This window comes from Antennarius striatus, chromosome 13 (assembly GCF_040054535.1).
Source record: "Antennarius striatus isolate MH-2024 chromosome 13, ASM4005453v1, whole genome shotgun sequence".
Classification (NCBI taxonomy): Eukaryota; Metazoa; Chordata; class Actinopteri; order Lophiiformes; family Antennariidae; genus Antennarius; species Antennarius striatus.
The window spans coordinates 20,419,995-20,434,489 of record NC_090788.1 but is presented as its reverse complement, the minus strand read 5'-3'; the positions used below and the strand labels follow the sequence as shown (position 1 = coordinate 20,434,489).

The 14,495-nt window shown below is 45.4% G+C and overlaps 1 protein-coding gene across 7 annotated transcripts in view; it reads left to right on the top strand.

The window, feature by feature from the left end:
* Window positions 1-14,151, top strand: part of LOC137605804 (rap guanine nucleotide exchange factor 6-like) — a 105,751-nt gene extending 91,600 nt beyond the window's left edge. For 5 of the 7 annotated variants that reach the window (XM_068330586.1, XM_068330584.1, XM_068330589.1 and 2 more), the window contains 12 exons: window positions 57-272; window positions 1,513-1,724; window positions 2,304-2,427; window positions 3,468-3,491; window positions 4,873-5,093; window positions 5,978-6,151; window positions 6,251-6,397; window positions 6,517-6,636; window positions 7,995-8,253; window positions 9,611-10,140; window positions 10,554-10,895; window positions 11,350-14,151. In XM_068330586.1, coding sequence (XP_068186687.1) covers window positions 57-272; window positions 1,513-1,724; window positions 2,304-2,427; window positions 3,468-3,491; window positions 4,873-5,093; window positions 5,978-6,151; window positions 6,251-6,397; window positions 6,517-6,636; window positions 7,995-8,253; window positions 9,611-10,140; window positions 10,554-10,895; window positions 11,350-11,372 — 2,392 coding nt within the window. In that variant the 3' untranslated portion in view covers window positions 11,373-14,151. The remainder of the gene's footprint in view (window positions 1-56; window positions 273-1,512; window positions 1,725-2,303; window positions 2,428-3,467; window positions 3,492-4,872; window positions 5,094-5,977; window positions 6,152-6,250; window positions 6,398-6,516; window positions 6,637-7,994; window positions 8,254-9,610; window positions 10,141-10,553; window positions 10,896-11,349) is intronic. The other 2 variants (XM_068330585.1, XM_068330587.1) reach the window with 2 other exon arrangements.
* The last annotated feature ends 344 nt before the right edge of the window (window positions 14,152-14,495 follow it).

The following is a 14,495-nucleotide window of genomic DNA, read 5'->3' as shown; positions in this document are numbered from 1 at the left end:
TGTTTCTAATGACCGAAAACTCGTGATGGAACTCTCTGTTCTCCTTTTTTACCCAGGTACGTGGACGACTTGTTCAAAATCGACTCGTCGGTGGGAAGTGGTAATCTGAAGCAGTTTGAGGAGATGATAAACCAGGAGACCTTCTGGGTGGCCACGGAGATCCTGAAGGAGCCCAACACGCTGAAGAGGATGAAGACCATCAAGCACTTCATCAAGATCGCGCTGCATTGCAGAGAGTGCAAGAACTTCAACTCCATGTTTGCTATTATCAGGTGAGTGGCTGTACTGCCGTTAGTTTCACTCTCCATCCTTCAGTTCAGTAGTTAACTGTGATTTTCCCAGACCACACAGGTCCTTCCTCAGCATCCTCCGAGCATCTTAAAATATCTCCCATAGCGACGGCTCCTCTGTCTGTTTGCTGCTCTTGTTAATCCCTCTGGTGTGTTTGGGTTGGGCTCCGATGCCTGTTAGCTGAGGATGAACGTAGTGTGGTCCAGTTATGAGGAGTAACATCCACACCGGAGGAGGAAGCCTCCTATAGATGTGAACATGGAGATCTGACCATGTTTGAACCCACAAATATCTGCATACAGGCTAAACAAATAAACATGAGAATTAATAGGAGTACAGAAAACTACTGTAAATCTCAGTTACCACATAAAATAAGAATCTATCTGAATCCTGCTGAGAACATCCTCAGCTGTCAGGCTGCTATTGATCACCCAGATGGATTTGTCCGTACCTTACAGGAGAATTAGCATCAGTGTGACGGCCGGCGTCACCGAGACCTTCCTGCTCCATGTTTGCTGATGTAATCCCAAAAACAACAGACTGTGTTCTGTCTGTCGCCCAGATTAGCAAAGAGGTTGTTTAAACACGTAAACGTTGTGTATGTTGTATGTATTTTGCAGTTTGATCACGTCTATTTTCATAGTCGTTACATCCGGCGAAGCCGTGATGTATTGTGATTGTCAGCATCCGTCCGTCCAGCAAGTATCTTTAGATACTTGCAGATAGAAAGATTAAAGAAAAATTACATGACTCAGGCAGCAAAGGGGATGGAAATGAGATGATGACCTTGAGAAAACTAGGTCAAGGTCAAATTTCACCTGTAAATAATAAGATAAATAGTTTGTCGCTCTATTGTGGAACACATCTCTGAAACCTGATGAGATATAATCACAGCACAATATTTTCAGGAAGCCAGAAGCACAAAAATGTGTAGGTCAGGATAAAATGTTGAATTCAGGGGGGGTCGCGGGATGTTGCAGTCTCTGACTGTCTTGTTAATTTTTAAAAAAAAGTCATCGTCTGCAGTGCAACAGCAGCAGAGATCATCACCAGACGTTTAGGTTCCACCTTAGAGTCCAGCTCTCACTCGGCTGTCCTCATGGGGGGGTCATTCCTTTTAGGGAGAGGATTGGGAAAGCAAGATGTAATTCCACTAACCTCTCATTTCTACCTTGTCCTTCCATAACCCATTTACCTAACCCCCCCACACCCCTCCTGTAGTGGTCTGAATTTGGCCCCAGTGGCTCGACTGCGTGGCTCCTGGGAGAAATTGCCCAGTAAATACGAGAAGCTGTTTGGAGACCTGCAGGACGTGTTCGACCCGTCCAGGAACATGGCTAAGTACCGCAACATCCTGAGCAGCCAGAGCATGCAGCCTCCCATCATCCCTCTGTTCCCGGTGGTCAAGAAGGACCTGACCTTCCTCCATGAAGGTGCACAAACCTGGAGTTTATCTCCTGACTGTACATGATGAGTTATTATATTAGCTTGTTGCTACATTTCCCTTCAGCTGACTAGAAACCAAGAAAAAAAACCAGAAGCTTTTCTTGAACTTGATTTGTCATTCTGAAAATTCCGATATCCCCCAACTTCCTGAAACGACGGCGATCATTTTCAGTTTCACGCAAAACCTTTACTTCCGCTAAAGAGTTCTGCATCTGGACACAGTGAGTCAGTTCGTCACTTCTCTTTACAGCTTTCTCTAAAATGTTCAAGGAAACTAAAAGAAAGTTTCACTAATTGGGCAAGTTGCAAAAAAATAAAAAAATCCTCCAACATCCCAGCGTGAGTCAGAATGAAAGACAAGACGCCACTTTGATCTGGAAGAGGAATGACAAGACAAGTCTGGAGCGAGGAGAGTTTTTACTTTGAAGATTCGCCTCAGAAATGTTGTTCGATCTTATGAAATGTCCCAAAATATGAATCATTTATCTCCTTCATGGGTTTAACATCTGACTCTACACTTTGCGTGTGTGTGTTTGTGTGTTTATGCTTGTGTTTTGTTCTCTCAGGCAATGACTCCAGCGTCGACGGCCTGGTCAACTTTGAGAAGTTAAGGATGATCGCCAAAGAAATCCGACACGTGGTGCGGTTGACCTCAGCCAACATGGACCCGGCCCTCATGTTCAGACAGAGGTTGGTTGTGTGTTGGCATTTGGCACAAAATCAAAGTGGTGTATAGAGAGAACTTAAGAAGTGACAGGAAGTGCTGACTGTGACAGGTCTATAGCCTCGGTATGTGGAGGTCTTGATACCAAGAGTCCTAAAAACCTCAATTTTTTTCGCATCTTGACTCAGCAGATTTCACAGATCTCTCTTTAAAACTCTATCTTAAGTAAAAATATGTCTGAAGTTCATATCCAGTAATTTGTTATTACAACTTTTTTTTAATCAAATGTGCTGGAAAAGGTTTGTTTTGTGGCTCAGAAATGATCCCAGTGCACAATTAATGACTGAGTCATCAATCAAATACCTGTACTTTTCCAGTAAGTGATGCCAAGTCATCGTCTTCCTTTAGTTGTTTGTATCTTTGAGTTTCAGTCTTCCTGTTTCCCGTCATTCAAGACTGAAGCAAAACTCTTTTGTCACTCAGAGGTTTGAATAAAGTCCTGAGTTCAGCCGTTAGAGAACAGATCATTTCGTACGACAAACAAAGTGAACCACAACACATCCTACCTGCACCAGCTAACCTGTAGCCTCCACCAATCAGATCAATCCGTTTACTTCCTGTCCGGTCGATGGCTGTTGTTGATTGGTTGCACAAAGATACATGCATGAAGCGAACGAGAATTTATGCCAACCAAAGTGTGTGATTTTGTGTCACTTAGTTTGTGTGTGGGTTACAGTGTTGTCAGTGCAGCGGGGCATGACTGCCCCCTGCAGACACTCCTCCTGTACTGCAGGCAGAAGACTGGAAACTCAGATTAAACATGAAAACCTGTCACAAAAGTAGTTGTGAAAATCCAAAAGGAGTTTTCCTTTGTGAGAGGGCGATGCACAAGGCCGCGCAGCGCTCTGCAGGTCGATATGGGGAGATGTCATGTGTCTGGTGTCGTCTCATCTCCAATCATCTCCAGTTTGTTTGTCGTGGCATGACCTCTGCATAGTCTTGTCCACCCCGACACCTAAATCTGCCTCTGAGTCACACTTCAAATCTTCACGCCTCTCGCTTGCAGGAAGAAGAGGTGGAAGAGTTTAGGGTAAGTGTGTCCTGGTACTGGTTTCAGCCTGAACTAGAAGTTCCATCCAGCCTGCACCCCAACCACCATTACCTCTGCATGCCCCCCCCCTACCTTTACCTGAGCGCACGTGTGTCCGCCTGAGCTTGTGTGATTAACCCCTTCCATTCACAGTGTCCATTCACCCGAGCGACACTGACGTCCATCACTGACACCATTCATTGTTTGTCTTGTTGGAGTCATAAAGCAGCTTCAATGAAAACTTTACCAGAAAAAAGGTTGAGTGGAAAATTGTTTTAAACTCAGGTAATCGTTGGTTTACTGTACGTCGTTTTGAGTCACGTCGTTCTCGATGCTGCAACGTTTTTCAAAAGAAAAATACACAGAAAAATAAAAGTTTACGTCATTTTAATCCACCTTACATCAATACTGGACTCTTAAAATCACTAGTAAACTATTAAAAGCACTTAATATCATTTTACTGTATAATACATCAAAATAAAAACATAATATCATATTAGGAGGAAGAAGCGGCTGAAGACGAGACGGTGACGTTTTTACTGTACTATATTAAAATATAAAATTTAATTGTATGTTATAGTTCAAATAGATTCATATTAACTATTATTGAGACTGCATACATTAATAAAGTACAGACCTGGGAATTGTTATAAACTGAATTTACGTCGTTTTTGACTTTCGTCGCGTCTCCTGGAACCAGTTAACAACGATTGTTGCCTGTATCTGATTTCTGGTATTTAATCATTCAAGTGTGTCATTGATGTCATATTCTATTGGATGTTTTTGGTCCTGATGAGAACATAAAAGAATTTAACAGAGAATAATGAACAGAATAGAATAAATGCTGTTAATGGATTTAAAATGAATACATTTGGTTGTCATAACCAACCAAGTCTGAAGATGAAGGGATGTGTTTTTATCAGAGAACCACGTGAAGTATTGACTGATGCCATCTGACTCAGGTTTGGCTGTTTTTTTTGTTTGTTTTCTGCTCATATTTCCATCCTGACATAATATTCCCCATATCAGATCTTGTGCATCTCTTGTTTCCTAACCCTTTTGCCCCCCGTGACAGAATGCTCTGCTGTATTGTGATAGCATGGCACATGAGCGAGTGCTGCCCTCCTCCCAGTTGCATGGTCCTGTTTTTAAAATGCTATGCTCCAACAGAGACAGGTTTATAATGGAAAGGTATTTTATCATAAAGGTGCCTGATTTTGACTGATTGTTTGCTATTCTTTCCTTCTGACTTTTTACTTCCATGTGCTTTTATTCTGTTCCTGTCTTCTTCACTTATTCCTTTATTCTCTTCCATCCTCCATCTTCATCCATCACACCTCCATCTTCCTTCCTACATCTCTCTCCTCCTCCTCTTCATCAGATCTCTGAGTCAGGGCAGCACCAACTCCAACATGCTGGACGTGCAGGGCGGGGCCCATAAGAAGCGGGTGCGCCGCAGCTCGCTGCTCAACGCCAAGAAGCTGTACGAGGACGCGCAGATGGCCAGGAAGGTGAAGCAGTACCTGTCCAACCTGGTGGTGGAGACGGACGAGGACAAACACCAGATCATGTCCCTCCAGTGCGAGCCGTCCTACAGCACCTGTGAGTGACTCCAGCTGATGGTTCCAATCCAGAGGTGTCAGGTGGCATCAAGTGTTTATGTCCATCTCCATATATATCTATAACTTATTGTTGTTATGATGTTGGGAGAAGAACAAAACGTGTCTATTTTTATCAAGAGGCGTTGCAGCAGTGACAGCCGGCGGTGAGGTGACACTGCCCCCTAGTGGACGCAAATGTGTCCTGCAGAGAAGTCAGAGTTGGGTCAACCAAACAAAAACTAAGTAGAGTAATCCCATCGCATTCGTGCTTCACCTCATCGCGGATTTTTAGCAGTAGTCACGTGATATCGTACACGCATTCTATTGGCAGATAGTAATACAGATAGAAGGTGGTTTAATATCAGTATGGGGAGGGTTCATAAATGTTTAGATTACCATAAATAATAAAATAGTTTGTCGCTATATCGCGGAATGTTATTTTCGGGTGGTTCCTGGAATCGTGAGTAATGAGGGATTACTGCATTCCCATGCATGAGTTTATGACCAGACGTTCTCGAGGAGTGATTCCCAAATATAAGGGTGCACACACTAACGTGGGCGTGGTGAAATCCCAGAGGGGGGGTGGGTTAATGCGTTCCAGGAACCACTAGCGATTTAGGAATCCGCGATCTATTTATCTTATAATTTACGGTTATTTAAACGTTGACGAACCCTCCCCATGCTGATATTATTCCCACACTCTGATAGACTTTTGAAAGCATTTTTGTGTCTCACGTAAGTTTGAGACTCACAGAACGTAGCGCACTTCCGGATGCCGTCAGCCAATAGAATGCGGAGTTTGGGGGTGTTTTCCGAACAGAAGACGATCGAGTTTCCTCTCTGAAGGCGCGAACTGACGTGTTTTCTTCCCCATTCTCCTTCTAGTGTCGAAGAACCTGAGCGAGAGACGTTCCACCAAGTCGGACATGTCTCCCGTGTCGCTGCGATCGGCTCTGCCCTCTGGGAAAACACAGAACAGGGTGTCACAAGTCCTTCAGGTGCAGGTCCCCCTGAACCCCCTGAGGAAGAAGAGCACGGCGAAGGACATTGGGACCCCCAGTGAGTACACCTGGACTACACTTTGTCTCGTTTTAACGCAGGATGACCAACCCCTCTTCATCACCTTCATCTTTCTTCTTTTTTTTTTTGCCCCCTCAGACTCCAACTCCCCCCAGGTGGTGAAGAAACCTCCAGTGAACCCATCAGAGGAGTGGAACCCCAAGAGACCGTCTGATGACGCCGTCTCCACCGTCTCGTCCCTTCACTCCAGCCCCACGGTGTCGCCGCAGGGCTCCCCACGGAAAGGTGCTCTACGGGGGCTGATTTTATCCTGGGGGGGTTAAAAACTGTTAGGATTGCATATATTTTCTGCTATCCCATCATCCCATTGTTTGATATAAATCCCGACCCTTCCTTCTTTCCAGTGGGAGGTGTCGCCAAGTCCCACAACTCCAGCCAGATGAACTTGTCGGGCTCCTCTTCGTCGCTAACCAGCGACGCCAGCACAAAGGCCGGCACGGTCAGCCTGCGGAGCTACGGCATAGGTGGGACTGTCCTCCACAAGAGGGTTCTACTGATGACCAGGAAGCGTAGCAGGGAGGGGGACGCTCAGGAGGAGGAGGACGAGGGAGGGACATCCCGTCAGGCAGAGTTTAGCGCGATGCTGCAGAGGAGGAGAGCAGGAGGGGCAGGCGTGAAGTCGGGGACGTTGTCACCCGTCACACCCCAACCAGAATCCCGAGAGCCCCCCGTCAGATCGAGGATGACATCTCCGTTCAGGTTACTGAGGGAAAGGAGTCGGTCCAGGGAGAGGAAGAGGACAGTCAGTCCCGTCCTGAAGGGGGGGGGGACGATGGCGGCGTCTGAGAGACGAGGACAGGAGGAGCAGAGAGCCAGGAGGTCGATCAGCCCGAACGTGTTCCTCTGGCTCTGCAGGGACAGACACAGCAGGAGGAAGACTGTCTGACACACACACACACACACACACACACACACACACACACACACACACACACACACACACAGACGAAGGAGTTGCAGCTAAAGGAAGAAACAAACTCTGTTGTGATGTTTTTGTTGGAGTGATGAGGACGTGTCCAGAGACATCTCACCACATTTCATTGGAGTGTCAGCGAGTCGGTACCAAACTGTACTGGAAAATATCTGGTGTGTGTTTTGTGTTCTGCTAAATCACCAGATTGGTTCACAGTTCAATGTGTGTGTTCACCAAGTTGTCAGACACAGTTTGAGGGTCAAACGTTTGAAACGTTAGTCGTATTCAGAACAGAAAACTGTCACGTGAGGCAGGAAGTAAAGACGGTGAGGCGACAGGTTTTTGAAGCCAAGATGAATTTTAAGATAATCCCATCGGCTTCTCTCAGTTCTTTCTAGCATTTCTGTGTTTTTTGGGTTAATTATGCTTTGAATGTTTCAGTGTTGATGCGTAAACAAACTGTGAACTGAAGCGACGCGTCTCATCGTGTTCCAGACTCATGAGATCTACATTTGAATGTATTTCTATTGTTCTTTTTTATTGACTCTTAGAGGTTCTGGTCTCTGATTTCATTCTTTGTTGCCACATTCATGTTTTTCCAGCAGACAGAAATTTGTTTCGGTGGGTTTTTGTTGGATACAGGTTTAAGTGTGACCCCAGCGATGACCTTTGAACCACCATCCTGCTGTACTGTATGAGCACTGATGGAAAGAGCTGTAAATGCCATCAAGTTGATACTGGATTAACACTGTTTAAGTGTTTTCTATTAAAATGGAACAGAAAAATCAGATTGTCCCTCCATATTCTGAAAACAGAACCTTTCTACTCTTCTTCACCTCCATCTGAATTCATCTTCACTGTTTATGGTCTGTATTTATTCTAATGTCCTCCGTGTGTCTTTCCGTTCAGGTTACACCCCCCTAACAGCCGGTAAATCGGACAACCTGTCAGACTCCAGTCACAGTGAGATCTCGTCCCGCTCCAGCATCTGTTCCGTGGACTCCGTCCCGGCTCCGGGGCCCGAGGAGCGCTTCACCAGCGGCAGCAGGGGGGGTCCTGCCGGCGCTCTCAGCATCGCTGCACCTCCAGCCGCAGTAGCGGCCGCTGCCGCTGAGAGCGCAGCGTCGCATTCACACGGAATCGCTGATTACAGCCAACCCAGCACAAGGTACCAGCAGAGATCAGCAGAGATGTCTTTTTAATCCATTTATTTATCATTTTTAAATTATTATTATTTATTATTATTATTATAATTATTATTATAAAGATGTTTTATTTTGAAAGTCACAGAAAATGCCTGCGTCTGTGCCTCTTGACAGGTCTCGGTCACGTGACAGGTTACCAGCCGTTACCCCAAAATTAAGCACCCACAAACTAGCAAAAATGATATTTCTAGATTAAAATCAAGTCAGAATATCCTGCATTGAAAACCAAACCACGCAGTAGACCGGACATCCAGAACACACTTCTGGTGTCATTGTCTCCCGTTACCCCTTGATGGGACCAGTTTTTTGCAGAGAAACAAACTCAGAGCTCCCATTAATTATTATTATCATTATTATTATTATTATTATTTGATTGATTATAAAAATGATCAATATTTCTCCTACGTTCAATACACTGATTTATTTCAAAATAAACCTCATCAAGTTTTTTTTTTTAAATAAAATTATATTTCTTATTAAAAAAGGATTTTCGTTCTAAAAAAATAAAATTCCGTTTTCTCAGATGTTGATGATCAATTTATGAAAAAAAGGTTGTTTATTGTCCGTTTGACGTCTGCATTTGACATTTCTAATAATAAACCGCTGCGGAGGATTTATTATTAGACTACAGCTGCCGTGGCGTCATTAACGATTATGGAGCGGATGAAGGCCGGTCCGTGAGAATGTTGTCTTAGATGAAACCGGTTTGTGCTGCAGCTGATTTGTCGTTGGCCGACAGAATGAAAGAAGAAGTTTGTCTTCTGTCTGCATCTGGATTCTGATTGTTCCTCAATCAAACCCTCAGAAACCAGCGTCAGAAAACCCGACGGCTCTTTCCTGGCATCACGTTTCCTGTCCTCCTCTTTCCTCCTCCGCTGCCGTTTATTTACCATCGGGTGATTCCGTCCCACAAAGCGCCGCCGTTAAACGTCACCAGAGGCCGTCGTCTGTCTGCTTGCGTCGTGTTATATTACCGTCACACACACACCCCCCTCCCACCCCTACCCCGCCGCATAAAGACGGCCGGGTCGATGAAATATGGCTCCGATTCATTTGGTCGACCTTTTTGTCTAATAAAACCACACCAGTGAATCAAAGAGCTGCGCTGTGAAAAGCACCAGAGCAGGAAAACCTCGTGCACGTTTTTCTGTGTGCAGATACATTTTTAAGGACTGAACATCCACACGAGACGTTTTATAAAGGTTAAACGACAAGCGTTGATTTTCTTTTCTTTTTTTGTCATTTCTCCTGAAACAACGACACAAGAATCTGATTGTGTGTGATTTTCACCTGAATGTCTTCCCTCGTTCCTCCCCGCAGCAGCTCCCTATCGTCAGCTCGGGGGTACGCGTTACGAGCCTCCACCTTCACCTCCTCCACCTCCACGGAGGAGCTGACCCCCGACCACACCTCCCTGGACTCGGTGGCCGACAGCGGCCGCGGCAGCTGGACGTCCTGCTCCTCCAACTCCCACGACTCCTTCCAGAGCCTCCCCGCCTCCTCCTGCCGGCCGTGGGACCACGGCATCCACGGGCATCCGCTGGCCCTCCCCCAGACGCACCTGGGCGGCTTCAAGCACACGCAGCTGGCCGCGCCCATCGCGGAAGTGGAGGACAGCGGCGCCGCCGCCAAGCAGCACTCCAGGAACTCCAGCTCGGATCTGTCCAATCAGTCGCGGCAGAGCTGGGCGTCGTCCAGCTCGCTGTCCGACGCCTACGAGGGGAATTACGGGACGATAAAACGGCGAAACACCTCGGAACATCCCTCCTCCCCGACCAACGAGGAAGGAGGGCAAAGCACAGACCCCGCCTACAAAACGGTGACATCAAGCACAGACAAGGGCCTGATAGGTGAGGGGGCGAGTTGCGAGTCTGATTCCCTGTAAATGTAGTGAGTTTGGAGAATCAGGATTCTGTACATTTGTTGACATTGAGAGCTCGGCTCTGGGCTCAAAACAATCGATCGATCAGTTTGATAGATTAGTGATAGTGACCTGTAGTGGCAGCTGGAGTGTGTGTGTGTGTGTGTGTGTGTGTGTGTGTGTGTGTGTGTGTGTGTGTGTGTGTGTATCTTCATCCTTCACCTCATCGTTTTGTTTTCAACACGTTTTGATTTCCTGTTCGGTTAAAAAGCGCCCCCCCCCTAATTTAATTTCTCATTGTTTTCCTTTGTTCATCCCTTCACCCCTCCCTCACCCCGTCACTCCTCCTCCTCCACCTCCTTCTCCATCCCTTTTTTTCTTTCGATTCCCACCTCCATCCAGTGTACTGTGTCACCTCCCCCACCAAGGATGAGCGTTACCGAGCTCCCCCTCCCACCCCTCCAGGCTACCAGGGTCTGGCTCTGGGGGATCTCAGCCTCCCAGATGGGGGAGGTCTCCTCCCCAGGCCTCCTCACCTCAAACCTCCAGACTACAGCGTGGCCCTGCAGAGGAGCAAACTCCTGCAGAGCCCCGGGGTGGCGGGGGGCCTGGCCGAGGCGCGGAGGCTGGCTTCCAACCATCACCTCCCCCACCAGGAGTCCCGGACGGCCGGCTCCCCGCAGTACCGCTCCAGACCGCCCAGCGTCTGCCTGCCCCCACAGGAGCTGGGTGACAGCGAGGACGGTACGTCACACGGGGCGGGGCCGCCAGAGCAGCTAGGGCTGATGGGCGGGGCCGAGGGGGCGGGGCCCTGGGTTCTATAGTTAAACTGCTGAGGTTAATGTGATCGTTATGTTCTTGTTGAGAACACTGAAGGTCAACTTCCTGTTTTGACTCATGTTAACAAACCTTGTGTTCCTAGGGGGAATGTAGACATGGAGGCTGCCACCTAGTGTCCTGGAGGACACACGGCATCGATCCCCCCCCCAGAATGCATTCTTCTTATTTATCATGCAGTGAGGCTAAATTGTTATGTTCTGTTGGGAATTCTGGAAAAATAAGTCACAGTGACAAATAATTTGATCATCCCCCTGATGAGTCATCACACCGATAATCAATGAAGTACTGTAGGGTATTAAAATGCCTTATTACAATCTGTAGCCCTCAGCCAATCACCAGCCTCTCCTCTCTCTTCCAGATGAACAGGTGTCAGCTGTGTAACCATGGTGACGTCACACATGTCCTCACACGCGCGGACCAAACGGTGTTGATCAGGCGTGGGACTGGACCAGCAGCCTGCCATCATCACGTATCAGAGCACATCTCCAAACCCCCAGACGCAACTCTGTGTGACATCACCATCACCCATGATGCATCTGTGGACCAGAGCAGGGGGGTTACATGACTTCTCACCCCCATCCCCAGGACTTGTACAGTCATTTTTTTTTTTAAACCCAAGAAGATTTTAGATGCTTTTTAAGAAACTCTTGAACGAACCGGTGAAACCAGTTTGATGAGTCACATCACGCAAGACGGACGTTAAAAAAAAAGGAAACGCGAAGGATAGAGCGGCGAGGTCAGCGTCTGGCGAAGGTCAGCGTCTGGCGAAGGTCAGCGTCTGGCGAGAAGATGTCGGCCAACTTGGAAACAGACCACCTCGTACCTCCATTTAGCTTCAAGCTGTTTTTGTTCATGTTGATTTTGACAGTTTAGAGCTGTTGTCTAAAGATGTTTGTGTGTAAATATTTGTCTTTTTTTTTAAATCTGTGCAGACAAAGGGACCGACAGCCGTAAACGCTTTACGCTGAAGTTGAGTTTGTTGTTAATTTGCTGTCAGCTCAGATTTTAATTTTTAGAGCTCCTCGTGACACGATGATGTAAAAATAACATCAGTTCCCATGGCAACTCCCACTCTACAAAAACTATAACATTACTCACTCAAATACAAATTTTGTCTGAATCTGATGACAAAAGAGCGCGAGCGACACAACGCATGTTTGTGTGGCGCTTTATATGAAAACAGATCCTTCACGCCGCTCTGCGTCCTGGCGTCACGCCCCCTCCCCGACCCACCCGGGTTGCCTTTTTTTTTTTTTTTATTGCTCGTTGGTTTTGTGACGCGAGGTACTTTAGCAGCATGCCGCCTCCCGGATGTTCTATAAAAACTGTATTATAAGTCATTTTTTAATGAGCTGAAGAACAAACGCCTCGCTGCTTCCTGTAGAGTAAACCGCTTCTCCTTATTCTAGTGCAGCAACTGTAATAAACCATGAAATAGCACTGTGTTCACACACACACACACACACACACACACACACACACACACACACACACACACACACACACACACACACACACACACACCAGAATCTTAGTTGGTGCACATAAAGTTTAAAGACAGTGTTTACACCGATGCTCACTAGTTTTGTTTACAGTGTTTATTAGACTAGTTGTGTGTTTATTACATGCTGAGTCGTTAGAATTCCGCAGCTTTGGTTGTATATTTGTTTCTAATATCAGGATCATGTGACGCAGTGTAAACCCTGAGTGTGTGCTCACAGGTTACCTCTCATATCAGTTCTTATTTACAAAGAACAAAACAAGTCAACAAAAATCTCGCCAATCCCGTGTCGACGGATCATTTTTGTAGAATATTTAAAGGAAGTGCTTGAAAAATGATTTGTGATGACTTGTCAGGTTGTGTTTCTGCGCTGCAGCGGTGGTGGAACTGGAACTGGAACTGGAACCAGACGTTTACTCTTCCTTCCTGTCTTTACGCTTCTGTGATGCTTTCTTATTGTTTTGCCACAAAAGACTTGAAATAATTACTGCTAATATATACATGGCATATATATGAATTTATACATATATTTTTGTTTGTTTTGCATAAATTAATGTATAGATGAGAGAAGAGAGTCCTCTATAAAGGATATTTTTGAATATTTTGTTATAAGAAATAATCGGAGGTTGTGATTTTTTTTCCCCGTTCTCCTTTAAGGAATCTTGTTTCATGTTTTTTTCTCTCTTCACCCGTTGTTGTTTGTGTCATTTCTGCTCTGTCTAGTTGTAATTGCTGCTGTGTTTTTGGAATATGATTGCGTGTGTGTGTGTGTGTGTGTGTGTGTGTGTGTGTGTGTGTGTGTGTGTTGTGGAGTTATATTTGCGATATTGAGATCAATTTACCTTAAAACAGATTCCATCTTGATGCGTTCTGGACTTCCAGCACATAAATGCCACATAAATCTCCACTGTGACCCTCACCTGAGTCCTTTTTTTCTTTTTTTAAAAGAATCTCCATAGTAGAAACGTTGGAATAGACTGAGACTGACAATTTCTTTTTTTTTTCTTTTTTTTTGCACAACTATATTCCTCATATTCTTTACCATTTATCAGTATTAATCCTCTGCATGGATGATTTGTCAGATGAGGTGATACAGAGTCGTAAGTTTTGCACCTAAGATGAGGCGCAACCTTTTTCTATCTGATTGAACTTCAGCTCCAGCACACCGGTTTCAGGAGGAACCGGCATTGAGCATCTCTCTGTAATGTGAACACAACATTAACCCGGAGAGGATCAGGGCTGCCGTTTGACCTGGAATGCAATAAAAAAAATAGTTGTGTGTGTGTGTGTGTGTGTGTGTGTGTGTGTGTATTTGTGTGTGTGTGTGTGTGTGTGTGTGTGGACATCTTCTGGCATTACAGCAGAAATGCACAACAATAAGCTTAAATATGGTGAGTGTGCTGCACAAACTGTACAGAGGTATTAATAACTCGGTCTGTGGCTTAAGGTTTGCTTTCGTCTCACATAGCTGTCGTAACTTATGTCTTTTAGAAAGACAACATGATTTTGCTCATACGCTTTCTATGTATTTTTTTACGAGCGATTGTAAATAGTTGTTATATTTTTCTTTAAGAGAATGTTTAAAAAAGGAAAAAAATACCTTTTATTTCTCCAAGTCTACTGATATGAATTTGGACAATGAATAAAATGTTAAGCAGAGAGGATTGTGTGTTTATTCTCTTCTCTAAACATGGGGATATTTTAACTCTATTTACTCTTAAACGATGTTTAAAACCTCTGGAACGCCTTTGATTCATGTCTAAAGATGATTTCTAAATGTTTTCCCACAGCGTCTCCTGCCGGCAGCTGAGTCCTGGTTCTGATGCAGCTTCTGATGCCCTTTGAGCAGAAGTTCAGGTCAGAATAGATTCTGGTCTCGTTCACATGAGAAAATAAAAACAAAAGGTGTTTTACTGTAAGACCTACCTTCAAATGAAGTGGAACCTACTCATTCAGTGATGTCTGTATCAATAGTAGTTAGAATAAATAAATGTATTCCATTC